At 44.9% G+C, this 20,266-nt stretch overlaps 1 protein-coding gene across 4 annotated transcripts in view; it reads right to left on the bottom strand.

The window, feature by feature from the left end:
* Window positions 1-20,059, bottom strand: part of Limk2 (LIM domain kinase 2) — a 67,334-nt gene extending 47,275 nt beyond the window's left edge. For 2 of the 4 annotated variants that reach the window (XM_013520329.1, XM_005396305.1), the window contains exon 1: window positions 6,069-6,165. Coding sequence is in view for 2 of the 4 variants with exons in the window: in XM_005396301.2 (XP_005396358.1) it covers window positions 6,069-6,165; window positions 18,700-19,087 (485 nt within the window). In the remaining 2 variants the exon portion in view is untranslated. Of the gene's footprint in view, window positions 1-6,068; window positions 6,166-18,699; window positions 19,103-19,788 lie in introns of those variants that run through there. The other 2 variants (XM_005396302.2, XM_005396301.2) reach the window with 2 other exon arrangements.
* Window positions 20,060-20,266: the final 207 nt, after the last annotated feature.

Raw genomic sequence — 20,266 nt, 5'->3', positions numbered from 1 at the left:
CATTTTGAAATATTTGCATATGCATAATGAGGTACCTTGGGAGTGTGAATAATTTCTAAACATAAAACTCACTTGTTTTATATATGCCTTATACTCAGAGCCTAAAGATAGTTTGTTTCGTAATATTTTTAGTATTTTGACTGTGATATGTTATATGTGGTCAGGTATAGAATTTTGCACTTGTGACCTTATGCTGGCACTCATGAAGTTTCAGATTTTGGAGTACATTGGATTTTGAATTAGGAATGCTCAACATGTCCCTCTAGTAGTTTTTTTTGGGGGGCGTCATATACAATGAAGACTAAGGGCTGGGGATATAGCTCAGAGGTACAGTGCCTGCCTGGCAAATGTGAGGTCCTGAGTTTGATTCCCGGTACCAAAAAAAAAAAAACACTAAACTGGGTGTGGTGGTGCATGGCTGTAATCCCAGCACTCTGGTAGCCTGAGGCAAGAGGATTGTAAATTTGAGCTCATCCTGGACAATTCAGCAAGGCCCTCTCAAAATAAAAAATCAAAAAATGAGCTGGGGATATAGCTCAGTGTGAAGGCCCTGGGTTCAATCACTAGTACCATCAACACACAAACACACACACACACACACACACACACTGAAGAACGGCCAGTGGGAAAACTGACAAGGCTACCTCTGCAATATTATTACCTCTTTGATCCTCACAACTATTCCATATGGTGGATTTCTCTTATCACAATTTTTTTTTTTTTTTTGGTTTTGGTTTTTTTCCAGTACTCGGAATCGAACTCACGATCTTGTGCTTGCCAGGCAGGCGCTGTGCTGCTGAACTAAATCCTCAGGCCCTCTTATCACATTTTATACATCAGTAACTAAGACTTATTACAGTGGCTAAGAAACTTGTCCACAGGTAAAGCTTGCCCAGCTCAGCGAAGACTCAAATGAAGTGCTGTGACTCCAAGCCTAATGTTGTTTTTTGGAGAAGCAGTAGAAAGAGGGAAATAGGATCCTGCTGGCAGCTAGAGAGATCCAAGTTCAAACGCCAGCAGTGTGTGGCTGCAATGCAGCTTAATAGTAGAGCATATTTTAGTATGCCTGAGGCCCTGGGTTTCATCCCCAGAACACAAACACACAAAAAGTCGCTGTGTAATGATTGTAGACAAGTTACTCCATCTTTCTGGGTCTTCCTGTTTTGGTACAAAGTGCCAAGCTGTTGTGAGGATGAGCTAAGTGAAGCTCTTACAAGAATCTTTATTAAATTATCACTCCTCTATTCCTGGTCTCATCCCTCTGCAGCTCTGCACCTCTGTTCAGGAAACAGCTGCAGGGTTTCTATGGGGTCCTGGTTTTCACTTCCCCCCAGCAAAGAGCAGGATGAAGGCACAATGAAAGTCACTGCTGCTGCTAAATCCTAGGAGCCCCACTCTGTACTCAGGCCAGAGTCTCTCACGGGGCAGACAGAGGGCGGGATGTTTGTCCTTTCCTCTACAGGTAGGCCTCAGGCCTCTGTCCAACAACCAGCTGGCTGGTTGTTTCCTTGGAGATACACACAAACGCACTTTCCAGAAGACCGCCGCCAGAATCAAAGGCTTAGGCCAGTAAATGTGGCAGCAACACCAACAACACAACAGCAGAGGGCAGGGTTGCTCCACAGACTCCCCCATAGAAGCCAGAGACCTGGAGGAAGTTAACTGTGAAACGCCTAGTGTCCTGTTTTTTGGAACTCCCACAATGGATCATAATAAAGTTTTTTCTCTTCAATATCTTGTTCCTTGAATTTTTCTAGGTAATATATACGCATTTGATGTAAAATTTCAAAACATTGCAATCTTTGGCAAAAATCGGTTAACAGCACTTTTAGCGGAAATAGTCTGTCGCCGGAAGTGACCAGTCTTCTATCAGCAACCAGCCCTTTTCCAGAGAACAGGAATTACCGATCGTTTTTCACAGGAGAAAACCCGAATAGTCTGTGCTTGCGATCCTCAGAAAGGAGGCCCTCACAGTTCCCAGGGGCCTTAAGAGTGGTACATAAAGCTGTTAGGAACCAGGTCAAGCAAGAGAGACCTAGGTTAGGGACACAAAAACTAACAAAGGCAGCTTTCCCGTCTCCTTGGCCAACACTTCCAGTGAGGGTGAAGGAACAATCACCATAAAACCTGTGAAGATTCTCTGGCTGGCCAACGTGTCAAGAGGTTAAGTCACCATTCACAGCTGCACGCATGAAGCTCAGCTACAAACAACAAACAACATACACTCTGGTTACTTTCTGGGCCTCCCTAAGGAGAGAGGGCCAGGTCCAGAGAGCTTTAGAGAGAAGGGCTCCAGATCTAGAATCAATGTCATTGTTCAAGAAGAGGGAAGCCTGCTGGCTGGGAGGGTTGGGGGGAGAAAGCAGAAGGGCTGGTCAGCCATGTGTCCAGGAGATAAGAATGATCTTGGCCCGGAGCCCAACAGCACCAGCGCCATTACCAACTGGGCTACTTCCAGGAGGCTGGTCAGCGGGCCTTCAATGTAGTCTCAGGATCCAGCCTTAAGTGGTTTCCCATTGCCTTGAATGCTCAAAAATCCAGAGGAAGACTATCAGAAGCAGAATTACGGATGTAGCTGCAGACTGGAGGTTGGGGTAGTGTAAGGAGGCAAAGGGAGGAGCTTGGAAAGAACTCCAGCAATTTCTCCATTCAAAGTCCAGCCCCACCCTCGGGCTAGGAAAACAAAGGTGTCAAGGAAGGGAAGAAAAGTCATTTCCTTTATTGTAACTAGCCCAGCTGGGCAGAAGCAAGGCTGGAAGGGAGCCATAAAAATGAATTTCTTGTGGTGGCGCATGCCTGTAATCCCAGCACTCGGGAGGCTGAGGCAGGAGGATCTTGCAAGTTCGAGACCAGCTTGGACTACAAAGTGAGCTCAAGGCCAGCCTGAACTGCATTATGAGACCCTGTCTCAAAAAAAAAGACAAAAAAAATTTTTTTCATGGCAAAGAAGGAAGGTTCTCCTGCTTCCAGCAGACCTGCATCCAGATACTGTAAATTCATCAGGATATCACAGGCAAACTGGGTGGTAGAGACCCTAAAAGATCTCTCAGGCCAATGTCCCATCATCCTCCTAACCCAAGTTACTTTAGGGGTCAAACACAGGTTTTCCTTCCGTCCTTCTTTCTTTCCTTCCTTCCTTCCAACAGCTTTTCCTAGCCCTGGGGATCTTCTGCAATTTGGGCAAATGTCCAGGGCAAATTAGCAGTCCCCATTAGAGGGCATCAGGTCATCCAACTAGCATTTATCACAGGAAAGCTCGGGAGCTGGGAGCTTAAAGCTGTATTACAGGATCTGATCTTAAGGTGAAGCGGCAACTAGGAGATTAAACTATGGGTGTGATAGTACTGCAATCCCAGCACCCTGGAGACTGATGAAGGAGGATTTGAGTTCCAGGCCAGCCTGTAATACATAGCAAGACCCTGTCTCAAAACACTAAGAAAAAACCCAAAACAACAAAAAAACCAAAACCAAAACCAAAACCAAAAACCCCACAAAACTGAACTTAGATACTCTTTCTTTCCCATAGGCATGATCTTTAGTTTAACTTGCTAGGGTAGCTCAGTCACCCTTAATCCACATCAGATGACCAATGACTGTGTGATAAAGAGACATAAATCAGTATATACAAGATACAGTGATAGTTATTGGTTATGAAAGGTTTTCTATGCAGATCAGATGATTTGTTACACACTTTTAATTTTTTTGTCTTTTTGAGACACAATTTCACTATGCTGTTCAGGCCAGCCTTGAACTCACTTTGTAGCCCAGGCTGGCCTTAAACTTGCAATGATCCTCCTGCCTCAGCCTCCTTGGGATTACAGGCGTATGCCACCATACCTGGCCTTTTTTTTTCTTTTTATAGACATAGAAAGTATCACATTTAATCCTTCCTAATGAGTATGTGAAACAAGTAATATTCTTTTCCTCACTTTATAGATAAGCTACCTGAAGGTCAGTTACCTAAGTTAAATAAGGCCAGTTAATAACTTGCAAACCCAGGATTTAAAACAAGACAGTTTAATTTTGTAGCATGTATTTTTAACACTATTATCTTCCATGCTTACATACCTTATTTTTTTTTTTTTTTTAGTATTAAAGACTGTACTATATGTGCTGCCGAAGCCAACACTAAAGACTGTACTGAGAACCCTCAAACTGAGCTATATCTCCAGTCCTTTTTTAAATTTTGAGGCAAGGGTCTCAAATCGCTAAATTGTCCAGGCTGAGATTAAACATATATAATCCTTCTGCCTCAGCTACCGAGGATGCTGGGATTACAGACATGTGCCAGCATAACTGGCTTATGCCTTACTTCTTTATGTACATACATTTGGGTGTATGTTTCTCTCCCTCTCTCATACACACACACACACACACACACACACACACACACAGAGTTCTCTAACTAGCTGTATCTGACCTGGTTTACAAATGATCCAAAACTTCAGTTTTAAGGATAGCTCTTGTCATCCATGGCCTGAGTGATCCTGTGCAATTCTCTCATCTGTGTTGTGAAGCGGTTGTACCTACAGTACGCGGTTCCTTCTGGTTTTGAAGTTCTTTAGCTCCAGAAGAATCCAGAAATTCTAGGGATTAGCTTGTTCTACTCTGTCCTGCTTATTTTGGATGGAGAATATTTGTACAAACAGGAAAACAGCAAGAATGAATTTGACCAGGTGGATTAGATGCCAAGGCAAAACCTGCCCTGGGAACTCACTGGGTTCTAATACTGCTTGTCAGCCTCAGCTATGAACTACAGGGCCAGCCGAGGGTTCTACCGACAGGGTAAGGTCAGACACTCTTTACTCCTATCATACACAGAGAAGGCGGCACCAGCTTCACTGAGGTTGAAGGGAAGAACAGAAAGAGCTACAGTTAGAGCAAAAAGGGCATGAGAATGTTGGTTCCTCTCCAGCTCTTTCAGAGGCCAAATTTCTCCACACCAACTCCCCACGTAGCTCCCAGGGGGAGGCAAATGCTTAAAGGTCAATGACATTATTTGATATCAGCACAGGGGATGCTTTGCAACAAGAGCTGCGTGTGGGAGCTGGAATCCACAGCACATGGTGTCCGTCTACAGTCTGTCTTATTCTCAGAACATGAGCTCTGCCCTATCACTCCACACCATGGAGGCTGGACATGCCTGCCCAGGCTCCAGAGTGGACAGCTCCTCATTTGGCAGGTATGGTATGAGTGTAGGCCAGCCACTGTTTTACATTCTGGAGATACAAAGACAAGCTCCCACCCTTGAAGATTCCAATGTACAGGGGAAAGGAAGAACTATTCAGTGTATACTTATCATGTACTGGATGGATTAGGTGTATCATTTCACTCAATTTTAGTAAGTCTATGAGACAGATTAGTATTACTATTATTTTAGTCCTTTTTTTTTTTTTTGAGATAGGTTGTCAACATCCCTGTTTGCTAGGTGAGGAAACGGAGACCCAGGAAACAAGGGCAAATCTGACTTTAAAGTCCATACAACTTTTAAGAAACCAAGCTGCCTCTGAACAGTAAGAGCTACAAGAAAGTAACAAAAAAGCAGGAACCTGGGGAGGAATTCTACGATGAACAAGAGCTAGCAGCGCCAACTGCACACAACCCTTGAGGCACCTATGTATCAGTACTCCAGCCACGGGAAAGTCACTTTCTGGGTCTTGGTCACCTTACCCATAAAGTGAGTGTGCCAAGAGAAACTGTGGAAAGGGCTCTTGCCATCTTCCCTCCCTACCCCTCCAGCTGCACTTGACGTTCTTTCATTTTTTTTTAAAGTTTGCTGAGACAGGGTCTCACTGTGTAGTCCAGGCTGGCCTTGAACCCACTGCGATCCTCCTGTTTCAGCTTCCTGAGTGCTGGGATTACAGGCATGCGTCACCACTCCCGGCAGAGGTTCTTCCTCTTTAGCCTGGCTTCAGGGGTGTTCTTCTTTGGCACGTCCCTCCCACTCCACACCTACTCCCCAGCCAAGATAGAAATTCTAGTCAGAAACTTGCTTCTTTACTTTCTAGTATCCGGAATAGTGCCTGGCCACTATATGCTGGTAAAGGAAGGAGGACAGACCCACTTACCGGAAGCAAGAGCTGTGCCAGAGTTCATTGACAGTCCGGTACAGCCTCTGGCTTGGAGCAATATGGTCCCCACAGCCCTGACACCAGGCATCTTCACCTGCACACAAAACCAAGAGTCAGAGGTCCAAAGCAGCAGGAGGCAAAAGGATGAGCTTCCAACCATGTAGAACAAGTTAACAGAATCTTATATTGAAAAGGTCAGACCAATACTTTGCTTGACACCATTTTCTACTCCATAAGATCTCTGGTAGGCACCTGGCAGCCTTGGCTTATCTCCCTATAGACAGAAAACCCTTAAAAGTAGCTTTGTCTGTCCTACTTACTTATTTGTTTGTCTGTTAGTTCATTCATTCATGTATTTGAAACATGGTCTCACTAAATTGCCCAAGTTAGTCTTGAACTGGGGATCTTCCTGCCTCAGCTTCTCAAGTAGCTGGGATTATACACATGCACCACCACACCCAATTTTCTCATTTTATTTTTTAAAAACCAACTCTGGCCAGGGATATAGTTCAGTGGCACAAGCACCTGCCTGGCAAGTGCGAGGTCATGAGTTTGACTCTCGGTATAATAAATAAATAAATAAGTAAATAAACAACTCTGCTCCTTTTTCTTTTTCTTTTTTTTTTTCCGGTACTGGGAATCGAACTCACAACCTTGCACTTGCCAGGCAGGCACTGTGCCGCTGAGCTAAATCCCCAACCCCTTCTGCTCCTTTTTCTATTGAGACAAAATCTTGTCTTTTCCTAGATCTTTTAGCCTTTGCTTACAACTCTAAGTAGAAGAAATAAAGAAGGTCTCTTTTTCAATGTCAATCCTTATGACTGTTCCCAAGTAGTGCCCTGAAATCTCTCCTCTCTGAGTTAGACCTGTTACTGATTTTTGTTTGTTTGTTTGCTTGTTTGTTTTTTGAGACAGGGTCTCGCTATGTAGTTCAGGTTGGCCTCAAACTCACAGCACTCTTCCTGCCTCAGCCTCCTGAGTGCTGCCATTACTGATTTTGACTATTTCTAGATTTCCCATCATTTAACCTAGGAGCTCATTTGCTCAACTAACAATCATTGGTCCTCCCAACACAAAGCTCTATGTTGGAGGCTGCTGGGTAGTAGCACCTGTACTCCTCAACAAACAGCAAACTTTCTCCTGGAGGACAAAGTTTTACATATTGTAATTTTTCACTTGAATATCATTTTGGGAGTAGAAGTACTATTTTTCAGTTCATTAAAAGTTACAGGTTTAAGAGGGAGAAGACATTTAACAAATGTTTCCTATATGTTAAAAATTATGCAAGTTGCTTTGACAGACCCAGTCTCAGTTAATTCTCAAAAAATCCTGTCAAGGTGGCACATGCCTACAATCCCAGCACTTGGGAGGCTGAGGCAGGAGGATTACCACAAGTTCACGGCCAGCTTGGGCTACATAATGAGTTCAGGGCTAGTCTGAACTACCTCATGAAACCCTGTTTAAAAACAAAAAAAAAAAGCCTGGGTGACAAATATCATCATTCTCATTTAAGGAGTTTAACAGGGAACCGATGCTTGGAGCCAGCAGGGAGGGATGACAGGCCAAGTGGCTGACAGAGCGTTCAAATCCAGGTCTACTTTATTCAAAAGTCTGTTCTTTCTATACCATCGTATTAACTCCTGTTTATTCCAGTGAGGGGCAGGAAAGTCTCTAGATGAAGTGGACATTGGCGTTGAGCCTTGAAATATGGGGAAGATCTACTAAAGGCTGAGAAAAGATGTACGGGGTTTGTGGGCCGAAAGATCGGCCACAAAGGGTTGCTCCATGTCTCTCCAAAAGGGAGGCGCCCCAGACAAAACACAAGGCTCTTGATGTGGTTCAGATGCTAACTTCTTGAAATAAAGCAGGCACCTCAGATCAAGCCGTGGTACCTGATGCAGACCTAGAAGGAGGGACAAGGTTGTTACAAGACTCCCTTGTGCACTCTGTGTATGCAGCTTTGTTCTCTCTGGCTAATTCCAGACTGCCACAGGCATAGTGACAGTCACTGAGCCCTGCTTCGCAGCACAGGGTCCATGAATAGACAAAGCACAGCTCCAGGCACTTCAAGATTGCTCAGCACCATTTGTGGGCAGCCCATCTGCAGACAATTGTCCTCCTCATCCGCGAGGACAGTGAAAGCTAGCACAACTGAAAAGCCACTCCTCCCCACTAGTTCCTAAATGATGGGACATTTAAAATTTTTTTATCAGTACACGCCTGCGGGACATAATGACTACATTCACCACAGGGAGTTGGTACATGTACATAACACATGTTAATTCTTTTTACTTCCCTTTCCCCTCCGCTCCTTTTAGCTCTTGGTCCTCTTCCAAGGATGGGGCATTTATATGCCCACCCATCATTCTTCCTGGATCTATCATCCCCACTCTCAGAAGGGTCTTTTTGCTCTTTGAGTAGCAGAATGGTCGTAGTCAGGGAGTATACGCCATTCTCAAAAATTCTAAGGTTGCCAGGATGCATGCCTGGCATCCCAGCACTCTGGGAAAGTAAGGCAAAAGGATCACACGGTCAAGCTCAACCTGAACAACCTGGCAAGATCCTAGCTCCCAATTTAAAAAAAAAAAAAGCCAGGCATGGTGGCACATACCTGTAATCCTAGCACTTGGGAGGCTGAGACGGGAGGATCATTGTGAGTTTGAGGCCAGCCTGGGCTATAAAGTGAGTTCAAGGCCAGTCTGAACTGCATAGTGAGACCCTGTCTCAAACACACCAAAAAGGAAAAAAAAAAAAAAAAAAGTTTAGAAAGAGGCTGGAGTATCAGTACAAAGGCCCTGGCCTCAATTTCCATTGCCGCAAAACACAAAACATACCTCCATGACAAAAAAGTCTGAGAAGCTCATACAAGCCAGGGCCAGGTCAGGCAGACACTGGACAAAACAATAAATTAGTGAGAGGGTTTTGTGTGCATATTTTTGTGGTCCTGGGGATCAAACAGTGCTTCACGTATGGTAGGCAAGTGCTCTACTGCTAGGCTACATGCTATACCCTTGGCCCAAGTGAGAAAAAAATTTTTGAGACAAGGTCTCACTATGTACTTCAGGCTAGACTTGAATTATGTAGCCTAGTCTGGCCCTGAAATGGTGGTGATCCTCCTGCCTCAGCCTCCCAAGTGCTGGGATTATGGACATGTGCCACTATGCCTGACTCCCAATGAGATTTTTAATCAACAGAGCCATTCAAATGAAACTCATAAGCTTATTTCTGCAACATTTTTGGAAACTTACATGGAAAGTCTGTCAGGGTCAGTTACGAGCCCTGCTCTCAGAAAAACTCATTATTTTTGAGCCACACCTTGTTTCTTGTTTTCAGTTTTTAACCTAAAAGGAATAGTGTCTAACCTGACCACCCACTTGACAATTCAACATCTTGGCTAGTCCCAAAACTCACAGGGTAAGGACTTTCCACTAAGAGGAAACTTGAGATAACCTGTTATTGCCTCATCCTCCACAGCCTGCCCCATTTTCTCTGCTCTTGAGAAACCCCAAAACCATTCCGTTTACACTTATTTAGGCATCTGCTCTGTGGCTACACAAAGTCAAGACCCCCTACTCTTCCTCTCATAGCTATCTGGTTCCACCTTCCAAACGTCACCCTACTTCAGTTCTTCGGCTTCTTTTCCTGTCTGCTGCACAATCTCAGCTGGCTCACTCAGGCTCCAGACTATCTCAGCTCTAGGTCAGGCTTGCCAATGTCTACAGAACAAATGTGAGGCTGTTAAGCATGACACTCGCATTCTGGATTCCACCTATCCCACCTCTTAGAAGATGCATACTTTCAGGTATCTACTCCACGACCTTCTTTCTGTGTTGGTTCACTATTAAATAAGCTCATGTCTTTCCTATCAAAAACAACTCTGCACCGTATTTGCTCTAGCTACTACCCCAGCCTCTCCCCTTCACAGCTGCACCTACGAAAAGTTTTCTGCGCATCACTGCCTTCATTTCCTCATTTCCCATTTACTGCAGTCTGGCTTCCACCCCCACCATTTCTGCAAAACCGTCTAACCAAGGTCAACAGTGACTCTTGTTGCTGAGTTCAATGGACACGCTTCAGTCATTCTTTCAGCAAATATGTATTGCATGCCAACTATGCGTCCAACACCATGTTAGGGAAAGAGCAGCAAGCAAGAGATTAGACACAGCAAATATTAAACAATAACATAATTTATTTATAATCAGGACAAGGAACATGAAGGAGAGATCAAGTTCGTAACTAGGGAAACAGGGATGGGGCAAGTAGTTTTCAAACTGAGCTCTAAAGGATGAAAAGAAATTAACTAGGCAAAAAAACCCAACAACAACAACAACAAAAAAAACAAACAGAGAACACAGGGTGGGGCGTGTGCAAAGCCCGTGAGACGGGAACAACAACAACAAAAACCTCAAAGTTGGCAATTGTTATCTTCAAAAACTAAAAGGACCAAGTCCGGCCCCTGGTCTGCTATAAAAACATTTCATGAAGTACTGAATGGCTTTACCCCAAACAAGCTTTCTTCCTTGCTTATAAAGGGATGCTCTAGTTACATTTGATCCGTTCTGTATGCCCGCCACACATATCCATGTCACTGTACCGCAACATTCATATTTTAAGCTGTTTGGTACATTTAGGATACTTTGTCCATCTTTTCCCTTAATCAGACTCCTTTCTTGATGTTTCCCCAAAGGCAGACAGTGTTTATTTCACTTGTCTGCACCAGTTTTATATTCTTTGTTCTTTAATAGGTTTACTCTGGGTGTTTCTGATTCCCTTAGTCATTCACGCTCAATCTTTCTTCCCGGACTCCTCGCTCCCAGCTCTACACGGCAAAAACTGCACCTTGGTCATCTTATCTCCAGGGGTCTAGCATAGGCCTGATGCTTCCTTTGGAAGCAAACCTAACTGAAAGGTCGAATGCAATTGTCAGCTAGAAAAGTAAATTCCAAAGATAAGCTCCAAAGGATAGTAAGGATGATTCCACTGGGGTAAAGCTTCTGGTTCCCAGGATGACCCCCAGTCGGTAAAGTCTTATGTGGCTAAAACTGGCTTCAGTTTCTTTGTTACACATTCACTCTGCTTTTCTGTAAGTCCCTGAGCAAGTTATTAATGGAGATCCCTAGCTCTCTAGCCTCCCTAGCCTAGATCCTCTTCAAAAGAACACTTGTGGCCTCTTTAGCTCCCTCATAATACTAAAATTCAGTGATTCTTAAAACCTTTATTCAGGGAAAAAAAATTTTTTTTTTTTTTTTTTGGTACCAGGAATCGAACTTATGACCTCAGGCTTGCCAGGCAAGCATCAGGGAAAATTTAAAAGAAATAGTGTGAAGTCTTGGGGATTTTTACGAAGCCCAAAGGAAAACCAATACAGAGTTCAGTCTTTCCTAGAGTTGTTCTTTTTCAGGAAAAAGAGAAAGGCTGGTTACTTTCTCTCCAGTATTTACCTCTCACATCTGCAACCTTATCAACAGCGGCTACTGATCGTCATAGTGCAAAAAGGAATCTAGATTAAGTAAATGTCTACAGCAGCTTCGAACAATAAGGGGTCCTTATAGGTATTAAATAAATAGAAAACCATACCTTCAGTTATTAAAATCTGTTGCTTTAAAGACATAGCAATATGTAACACAAAGTGACAACTACAGCCAATGACTCATCACAAAAGTTCTCACTTTTTTTTTTTGGGAGACAGGGTCTTACTATGTAGCCCACACTGGCCTCGAACTGACAGCAATCCTCCTGTCTCAGCCTCCTGAATGCTGGGATTATAGGCATGCGCCACCATGCCCAGCTATAAAGGTTCTTGGTATAAAATACATTCACTTTATATATGGTTCTCTCTCACGCCACTCAGTAACTGGTGATGTGAACCTCAAACAATCGTGAATCCACTGGTAAGGATGGAGATCCTTGTTAGTTTTTTTTTGTGTGTTTTTTTTTCTCCGGTACCGGGAATCAAACTCACGACCTTGCGCTTGCCAGGCAGGCGCTTTTGCCGCTGAGCTAAATCCCCAGGCCCGAGATCCTTTAAAATAATAAAAACCAATCATTTAATTCTTCTGAAAAAAATGGGCTCCGAGAAGCGAATTGCCTAACCATCTGTCTTGGTTACTTTTCTCTCGTTGCTGAGACAAAATACCAATGCCCAAAATGAAGGAAGGAAAGGTTTATTTAGCTTACAGTTTGTGGAGGTTCCAGTCCATACTTGGCTGGCTCTGAGGCAGAAGGCAGCAAAGGAACAAGAGCAAAGGGGGGAATGGCAGCGGAACAGCAAAGCAGCCAGAGCAAAGGGGAGGAATGGCGGCCAGCAGCTTCTTTCCCTCCCTTATTTTGTAAACAGGCTACCCCCACCTAAGGGGCATGTAGCTCTCACATAATCTCCACGCCCTCCTCTTCCACAGGCTCAGGATGTACACAAAGTAAGCACCCTGGCTCCCTGCTGATTCACTTAGCCAAACCTCTAGACTCCCCAGGTTGACACAATGTATCAACCATAACTGGTAAGGATGGAGAACCTTTAAAATAAAAAAAAAAAACCAATCATTTAATTCTTCTGAAAAAAATGGGCTCCGAGAAGCGAATTGCTAAACCATCACAGAGCTAGTGAGAGCTGCTCCTGCAGGGGCTCAAACCCATGGCCCAGGACAAGTCCAGTTGCCTTTTTATTACCTTATACAGCCTCAGACAAACTGACACTTGCTCAAGACCACACAGCTATTCACAGAGCCCAGCTCAGAGCCAGGGTTCAACAGTCACTTTAAACTTGGTCTAAGCTGGGTTTCTGCAAACTAGTCCTTTTTGAACTTCAAAGTGGAGAGAAACTCCCGAGCACTGAGAGTTCATGAGATCCTAATGCCTACTCTGAACCAACATGTACAGATCCTGTCCTTTCATTTGAGAAAAATCTTTGAAGCTTCTCATATTCCACCAGACAATGAGAACCAGGAACAATAATACCCAGCCAGTTCAGTGCACCATAAAGCAAGTTCCATAACCACAGGGCCCCCTGGGAACTGGCAGGTCAGGTGTATAGTAAATCTCACTTGTTCCAGGACAAAGCAGGAAACAGAGGGGCAGGGCAGCAACCGTGGGGAACTGCCAGAAGAGAAAGATCGCATTGTAATGAGGTGACTACCAACAGGACCAACAGCAATTACCAACATTCCTCTAGATACTTTCCCCTGTCTCCCTAATGGTTTTCTTCCTCACTAGCTTACCAAATATTACCAAAGGGAGTGCCTTGGCAGAAAAAGATTAGACGATTTTTAAAGGAGCTTCTGAAATTCCTTGGACCTTAAATTCTTCTTTTGTAAAAGGGATCAAATGACCCCTTCCAGCCCTGAGAGTGTGTAACACCAAACCAGGGCCTCTCATTTTTCACGTTAAGCCACCAACATGGGCATCTCTCAAAGTTTCATTGTCACTGTTGTTCTTTTCTTTCCTTCTTTAGATTTTTAGGAAAGATTTGTGAGGGGCAAGCAAAAGAACTGGGTTTATTAGCTGGGTTTTGAGGGGCGGGGGATATAGCTCAGCGGCATAAGTGCTTGCCTGGCAAGTGCAAGGTCCTGAGTTTGATTCCTGGCACATACACACACAAACAGGGCTGAGTTTGAAATCTGGCTGTACTGTTTGCCTCCAGGGCCTTGGGCATATTATGTACCTGCTCTTCAAATATGGTAGAAATGGCTATAATCCCAGCTACTCAGGAGGCTGAGGCGGGGGACTTCAATTTTGTGGTAAGCCTGGGTAACTTAGCAAGACTCTGGCTCAAAATAAAAAATAAGGGCTAGAGATATAGCTCAGTGGTTGAGTCCTTCCTAGCATGTGTGAGGCACTGGGTTTGATTCCCTGTACCACAAGGAAAAAAGAATTATTTACTCACTGAGTTCATCTCCTAACCTTTAAGAAGAGGATAATACCACCTACCTTACGTGATTACTCAGGAGATTAAAATAAATAATAACAGAATAGATGTGGAAATACCTCCCGCAGTGCCTGGCACTTAGTTGGAACCATTAGTAAGCTATTTCAAATCTTCCTGCGTGTGTATCTAGGAGGCTGGCCAGGGAAAAGGTTGAACTAAACAGATTAACTTCTAAAATCTTAAGGAAATGTTTTCAAAACAAATCCAGCCAACTTTTTCTATGTGCCCATGTACAAGGCACAGGCTAGGTCAAAAACTACTAGCACCCCTGGTAATTACTCATGGGACATGAAGGACAAGAAGAGGCAGAGAAATACCAAGTCAGAGGACAAGCCAGGTACTCCCTATAGGACAGGCTCCCTCCAGTAACAGGATACACTGCAGAGATACAAAACGGTTTCTGTGACTTTCAGGCTCTCATTTCTAACCATAAACATATTTTGGTGTGAATGAGTAGGCATTTTCTTATCTGGAAGAAGACGGCAAAGAAACCATCAGAGAATCTGTTGCTCAATTCTTACATTTTCATACAGCAGTTCTCTACCTGCTCTTAAAGACAAAAACTACTTTGAGTCCTTATAATGGGTTATCAATGTCCTAAGCATTATTCAAGTATGAATTAAATACAAAGATCCCCCAAGATAAGGACTAGTACTGTTAGACTCCAAAGCCTGTGTCTTGAACCACCTTTTAGAGTTCCTTGCCTGATCCACCAAATTACAGGCAGAAAAACCTCACAAAATAAAACCGAGGGTGAAGGTTCAAAAGGAATACTTTTTTTTTGTACCAGTGGGTACTGAACTCAGGCTTTCGCACTGAGCTACATCCTCAGCTCTTTTTTATCTTTTATTTTGTTTGTTTGTATTTTGAGACAGGGTCTGTTAGCCTTGAATTCATTATGCAGCCAAGGCTTGCCTTGAACTTGGGGCAATCCTTCCTCAGCCTCCTGGACTGCTGGGATTACTGGCAGGCACCACCAGGCCCAGCTTCTCTTTTACTTTCAGACAAGGTCTTCCTAAATTGCTAAATTGCCCAGGCTAGGCTGGAATGTGGAATCCTCCTGCCTCAGCCTGCCAATATCCTGGGTTTATAGGCATGTACTATCACATCCTGCCTCAAAAAATACTTTCATGAAGCAGGCAATGCATTCATTTTCTAGCTACTACTAGTTATAAACTGATTACCTAAAAGCCTAATTTTCCCTACTATATAAAGGTCAAGGATAAGAATGAAGGTAGACTTGTATGAGAATGCTACAGCTCTAGATCTTCTTACTGAAATGCCAACATGATGCCCAGGACCGGGCCCCAAACCTCCCTTAGTACGTCCCTGAACCCTAGTCATCTCCAGGTTGCCTGACTAGAACCGAGTCCTGGGCTGGGAATCAGCTCAGCTTCCATAAAATGGAGAAATCCCATCATAAATGTGGAAAACCTACTATGGCCCCTTGAACGTAATAAGTTTTTATTAAGCTCTGAAACTGTGGTTCTCTGGTATCAAACTCTTGTCCCTCCATCCCATACCCAGGGGCATCCAAGCCACCCTGCCCTGCCCACGTCATGAGGCATCTGCTAATGGTCAGTACTGCCTTCTCCACTCTTACCACTAACATCTCGTCTCAGGTCTACGGTACATTCCTCCAGACTGCTGCTGTGTACCCGTCATGACTTCCTGACGCTAAGCTTAAGTGTCTACTGAAGACTGGAAAATTTTTTATAGTCCTTGGCCTTGCATTAAACCTCCCAGTCTTATTCACCCTCTCAGCCTTACCTTCATCTTCCTATGACTTCCTGATTCCCAATCGTTGCTGCTACCACACATAGCAATTCACCATCCCTTATTAAGACCCTGAATCTTGCCTAGCATTGCAACCTACTCTCACAGTTCCTTTACTACTAAGTTATCATCTCTTCCACCTTTTTAAAAAACCTGTCTTGGGCTGAGGATATGGCTCAGTGGTGCAAGTGCCTGCCTGGGAAGCACAAGGACCCGGATTCAATCCCCAGCACCAAAAAAGCAAAACAAAACAAACAAACAACAACATCAACATCATTTTTTTCTCTTGAAAGCACTACTGGTTATGATATTTATTTCCCATCTCTACCTACCAGAACACATACTCCATGAGTAAAGGAATTTGTTCTATTTTGTTCCCTGCTGTAACACTCAAGACTGAAAGTACTTGGCACACAGTAGGTCCTCAACAGATATTTGTGGAATGTATGAACAGAATTCTCCCTCCCTTATGAAATTCTATAATATTTTCACATAGAGGCCCAACATCTTATAGTGAATGGTCTAGGGTTTTTTTCCCTTAAATTTCCCTAATTAGTGAATTTCTCAACAGCACAAATGATATATTACTATTTCCACAGATATATGTGTCAGACCCTACATACCTCAAATAGTCTGGAATATTGGAAAGAACACACTGGGGCAGCCCTGTGTTAACCCTGGCTCTACAGTAGGTGAGTAACCCTGGATAAATCCATTTTCCTCCTGGATCCTCAGTTTCCTCAAACGTAAATCAAAGAGACTGTGACCATACATTACCTCAAAAGTGTCTCCTAGCTCTGGTAGCTGTTCACATTTATAAGAGGTAAAACTTGGCTCAGCCCAGCCCCACAGACATCACAGGCCCTCGGTAAATATTTGATTTCTTTGTTGTCGATTCTCTTGTTACACAAAAGAAATGTGAGATGCCTTGGAACGTAGCTTGAACAGAACAACAAGTAAAGTCCTACTTCCTTCTCTGACTCCCCCGACAAGCTCTTTCTGCTGTTTGTCCTACAGAGAGAGTGAAGCACTAACCTTGAAGTTAGAAAATATGAATTCTGATGACCGCTTACTTAACCTCAGAACCCTGAACAAGTCATTTCTGGGACTTAATCTCTTTCCCTATAAGAAGCCATCATAAAGCCTGAGGATGTAGATCAGTGGTACAGCACTTGACCCCCGGAGTTCAGGGCCAGTCTGGCCAATATAAGTGAAAGCCCACATCTTAGAAATAGGAAATCCTTTTTTTTTTTTTGAGACAGAGTCTCACTATGTAGTTCAGGCTGGCCTTGAACTTGCAGTGATCCTCCTACCTGATCCTCCCGCCTCATCGCCCAAGTGCTAGGATTACAGGTGTACACCACCATGCCTGGAGAATATACTTCCATAGTGCAGCACCTGCCTAGCGTGCACAAGGTCACAACTGTCAGCACACACACACAAAAGCTATTCTGTACTTCACCCAGATCCTCAAAGGCACCACGTGTTTTCCTACTCCAGGGCCTCCCCATCATTCAGGACCCAGCTGGGTGTGGTGGCCCTCGGCTGTAATCCCAGCACTTGGAAGGATGAAGCAAGAGGATAGCTGGGAGTTCAAGGCTACTACAAAGTGAGACCTTGTCTCAAAAACAAACGAACAAACAAACACCCAGGGTCTCTGCACTTAGCTACATCCCCAGCCCCTCACCTTTTATTAAATTTTGAGACAGAGTTTCCTTAAGTCATTAAACTGCTCAGACTAGGCTTGAATTTATGATACTCCTCCTGCATCTGCCTCTCAGAATGCTGGGATTATCATCAGGGCCTTTGGATGCTATTCCCACTATCTGGAATGTTTGTGGCCTTTTTTCAGACTAATTTTTTACCTATATTCAAGGTTCAGCCTAAACTTCCTTTTTAAAGTAAATTATTCCCAGGCAGGTGTGGCGGCACACATCTGGAATTCCAGCACTCACGAGGCTGAGGCAGGAGGATTGCTGTAGCTGTAAATCTGAGGCCAGCTACAAAGTGAGTTCAAGGCTAGATTGAACTGCATAGTGAAACCCCATCTCACAAAGAAAAAAAGCCAGTTGTGGTGGTACACTCCTGTAATCCCAGCACTAGGGAGGCAGAGGCAGGAGGATTGCCATGAGGGGCCTTGACTACATAGTAAATTCAGGGCCAGCCTGAACTATACAAGACCCTATCTCAAAAAAAAGGTAAAGTATTCCTTATCTAGATTCCCCTAAATCTTAGCATACTCTTTTCTTGTTTTGTTTTTAAATTTTTATTATTTTATTTGCTTATTTTTGTTTTTTGTGATACTGGGGATTGAACACACACCTCACAGTGAGCTCCATCTCCACCTTTTTTTTCTTTTTCTTTAAATTTTAAGACAGGGTCTCACTAAATTGCCACACTGCTGGGGTTGTACTCAAATTTGTGCTTCTCCTGCCTCAGCCTCCCAGAGGGCTGGGATTCTAGCTGGCTCTTGTGCTGTCATAGTGCTTATCTCAATTTGATACCACTTAGATCAACTGTTACCTTAATTATTTACTATCTCTAGAAAGGTAAGCACTAAAGACTATGCCCATTTTATTCACCACTGCTCACCATCTTACTCCTCCTCAGCACTATTAAGTTCATGGCACAACAAATCTTTGAATGGATGAAAGTTCATAAATTAATGCATAAAGTCTCTTAGTTTTGTCAGAGGAAATCTGACAAAAATGATTGCACTTTAGGCCTAGGGAGTGGGGCCAGCGGACACCTTTAAACTCGTTTACAAGTTTCTGAGAATGAAGGTTGAAGACTAGAAATCTACCTTACACAGTGCTCAGAAAGTCACTGGAAATCATGAGTTGAAGAATTCTTGAAGCTTCAAAAAAGTTAAAGCAAGAGCTATAAGGCATTTCCACCCCTAGCTCTCTCTCTCTCTCTCCAGAAACCTACCAGCACCAATGAGGTCAAAATCCCATGCTCCCACGGCGAGGAAGTGACCCACCGGTGGCCTGCTCCTTGTATTCAGGATGGAGGAAGTGACTGTTCGCAGGCCAAAAGCCAGGAAGCAGAGGGCAGATGTCCAGCCCTTCTGAGCCACACAATTCTCTCCTGGCACCTCTAGAAAGCTTTTGGAAGCTGACCTTGGTGGATCCAGGGACTGGGTCCCCACACAGGAACTGGGGTTGGGGAACAGGGCTAGCAGGAAGCTGCAGGGAGACGTGAGGTGCCTGAGGCCCACCTCACCCAACTCTGAAGCTGCCCTCTGCCCACAGAAAACTCCTCCCAGGTGTCCCGCCACATCCCTAGAGTCAGACTCAAGAAAGGACTCAACTGCCATGGGGAATCTTGGAATTCTAGGGGGCTTACTTTCCCCACCTGAAGCAGAGACTTTGGAACCACAGAAAAACGGTCCAATCTCTTTCCCTTGTAGTGTGTGTCCTAATCTCTCAGTTCCCTCCAAGGAGCTGCAGGACCCCAGAAATCCCAGGCACCTCCCAGGACCCAAGATATACCGAGAAGACTTGGTCTTGGCGGAGAGTCACATTCCCTCCACCCACTTCATTTTCCGTAGAAAACCAAGAACCCAGGACAACTCTACATCTCGTAATTGTCCGGAACCCTAAAGGCTCCTGTACTCGCAACAGTACACGGTCCCCGCACCAAGAAAACCCCAGGCCCCTCAACTTTCTTGGAAAGGGTTTTGATTGGGAGACCTGACCCCGCCAGATGCCTCCAAAATAGCTGCGCTCCTACAAAAGCCAGAATTCCTTCCCTCCGGGGACTTCACCCCGCAGGAAGCCGCCCACAGCGCCCGCGGCTCAGACCCGTCTTCCGGATGCCTCGTTCCCAGTCCCGCGCCCTAGGAGCTGCAAGTCCCCAAGGAGCGTCGCGCCCAAGCCACTTCCCACGTTCTGAGGATCCCGGACCCACCAGGACCCAATCAGCCCGAAACCTCAAGATTCTGCAGGTTCCCTTCAGGCTCCTTGGCCCAGACTTCGGAAAGAACGGCGGGACCGGGCGGCGCAGCCCCTTCCTTACCCGCCAGTGCGGCCATGGTCCCAGGGTGCGGAAATGAGGATCCGGCGGGAGCTGCAGCAGCTCGCCGCGGGCCCTGCCTCCGAGGCAGGCAAGGGAGGATTTTAGCCCCAGGCAAGAGCCGCACGCACCGCCTACGGCACCCGGGGAGGATCAAACCGCACCTGGCACCGGCGCCCTGCCTGTTGCCCAGTTGCCCAGGCGGCCACCAGACTCCGCCCCACCGAGTCCCGGGCCCGCCCCCTGGTTCGCGCTCCATGACGTCGTCTCTGGCGCCCCCTAGAGCAAGCAACAACTTTCTTGGATGCTTGACTAATCAGGTGATTGTGCACAGACCAGAGGTCTAACACAATACCCTCTAGTCCAGTTTCCCCCGTTTTACAGATAGAGACAGCTGAGGACCAGAGGACAAGTTAAGCTACTTCAAATAGCTCCGCTCGGGCCGGGGATATAGCTCAGTGGCACAAGCAGCGCCTGCCTG

The sequence above is a fragment of the Chinchilla lanigera genome, unplaced genomic scaffold (genome assembly GCF_000276665.1).
Source record: "Chinchilla lanigera isolate Chin_1 unplaced genomic scaffold, ChiLan1.0 scaffold00054, whole genome shotgun sequence".
Classification (NCBI taxonomy): Eukaryota; Metazoa; Chordata; class Mammalia; order Rodentia; family Chinchillidae; genus Chinchilla; species Chinchilla lanigera.
Note: the sequence above shows the minus strand (reverse complement) of the source record. Positions and strands in the feature narration are given on the sequence as shown.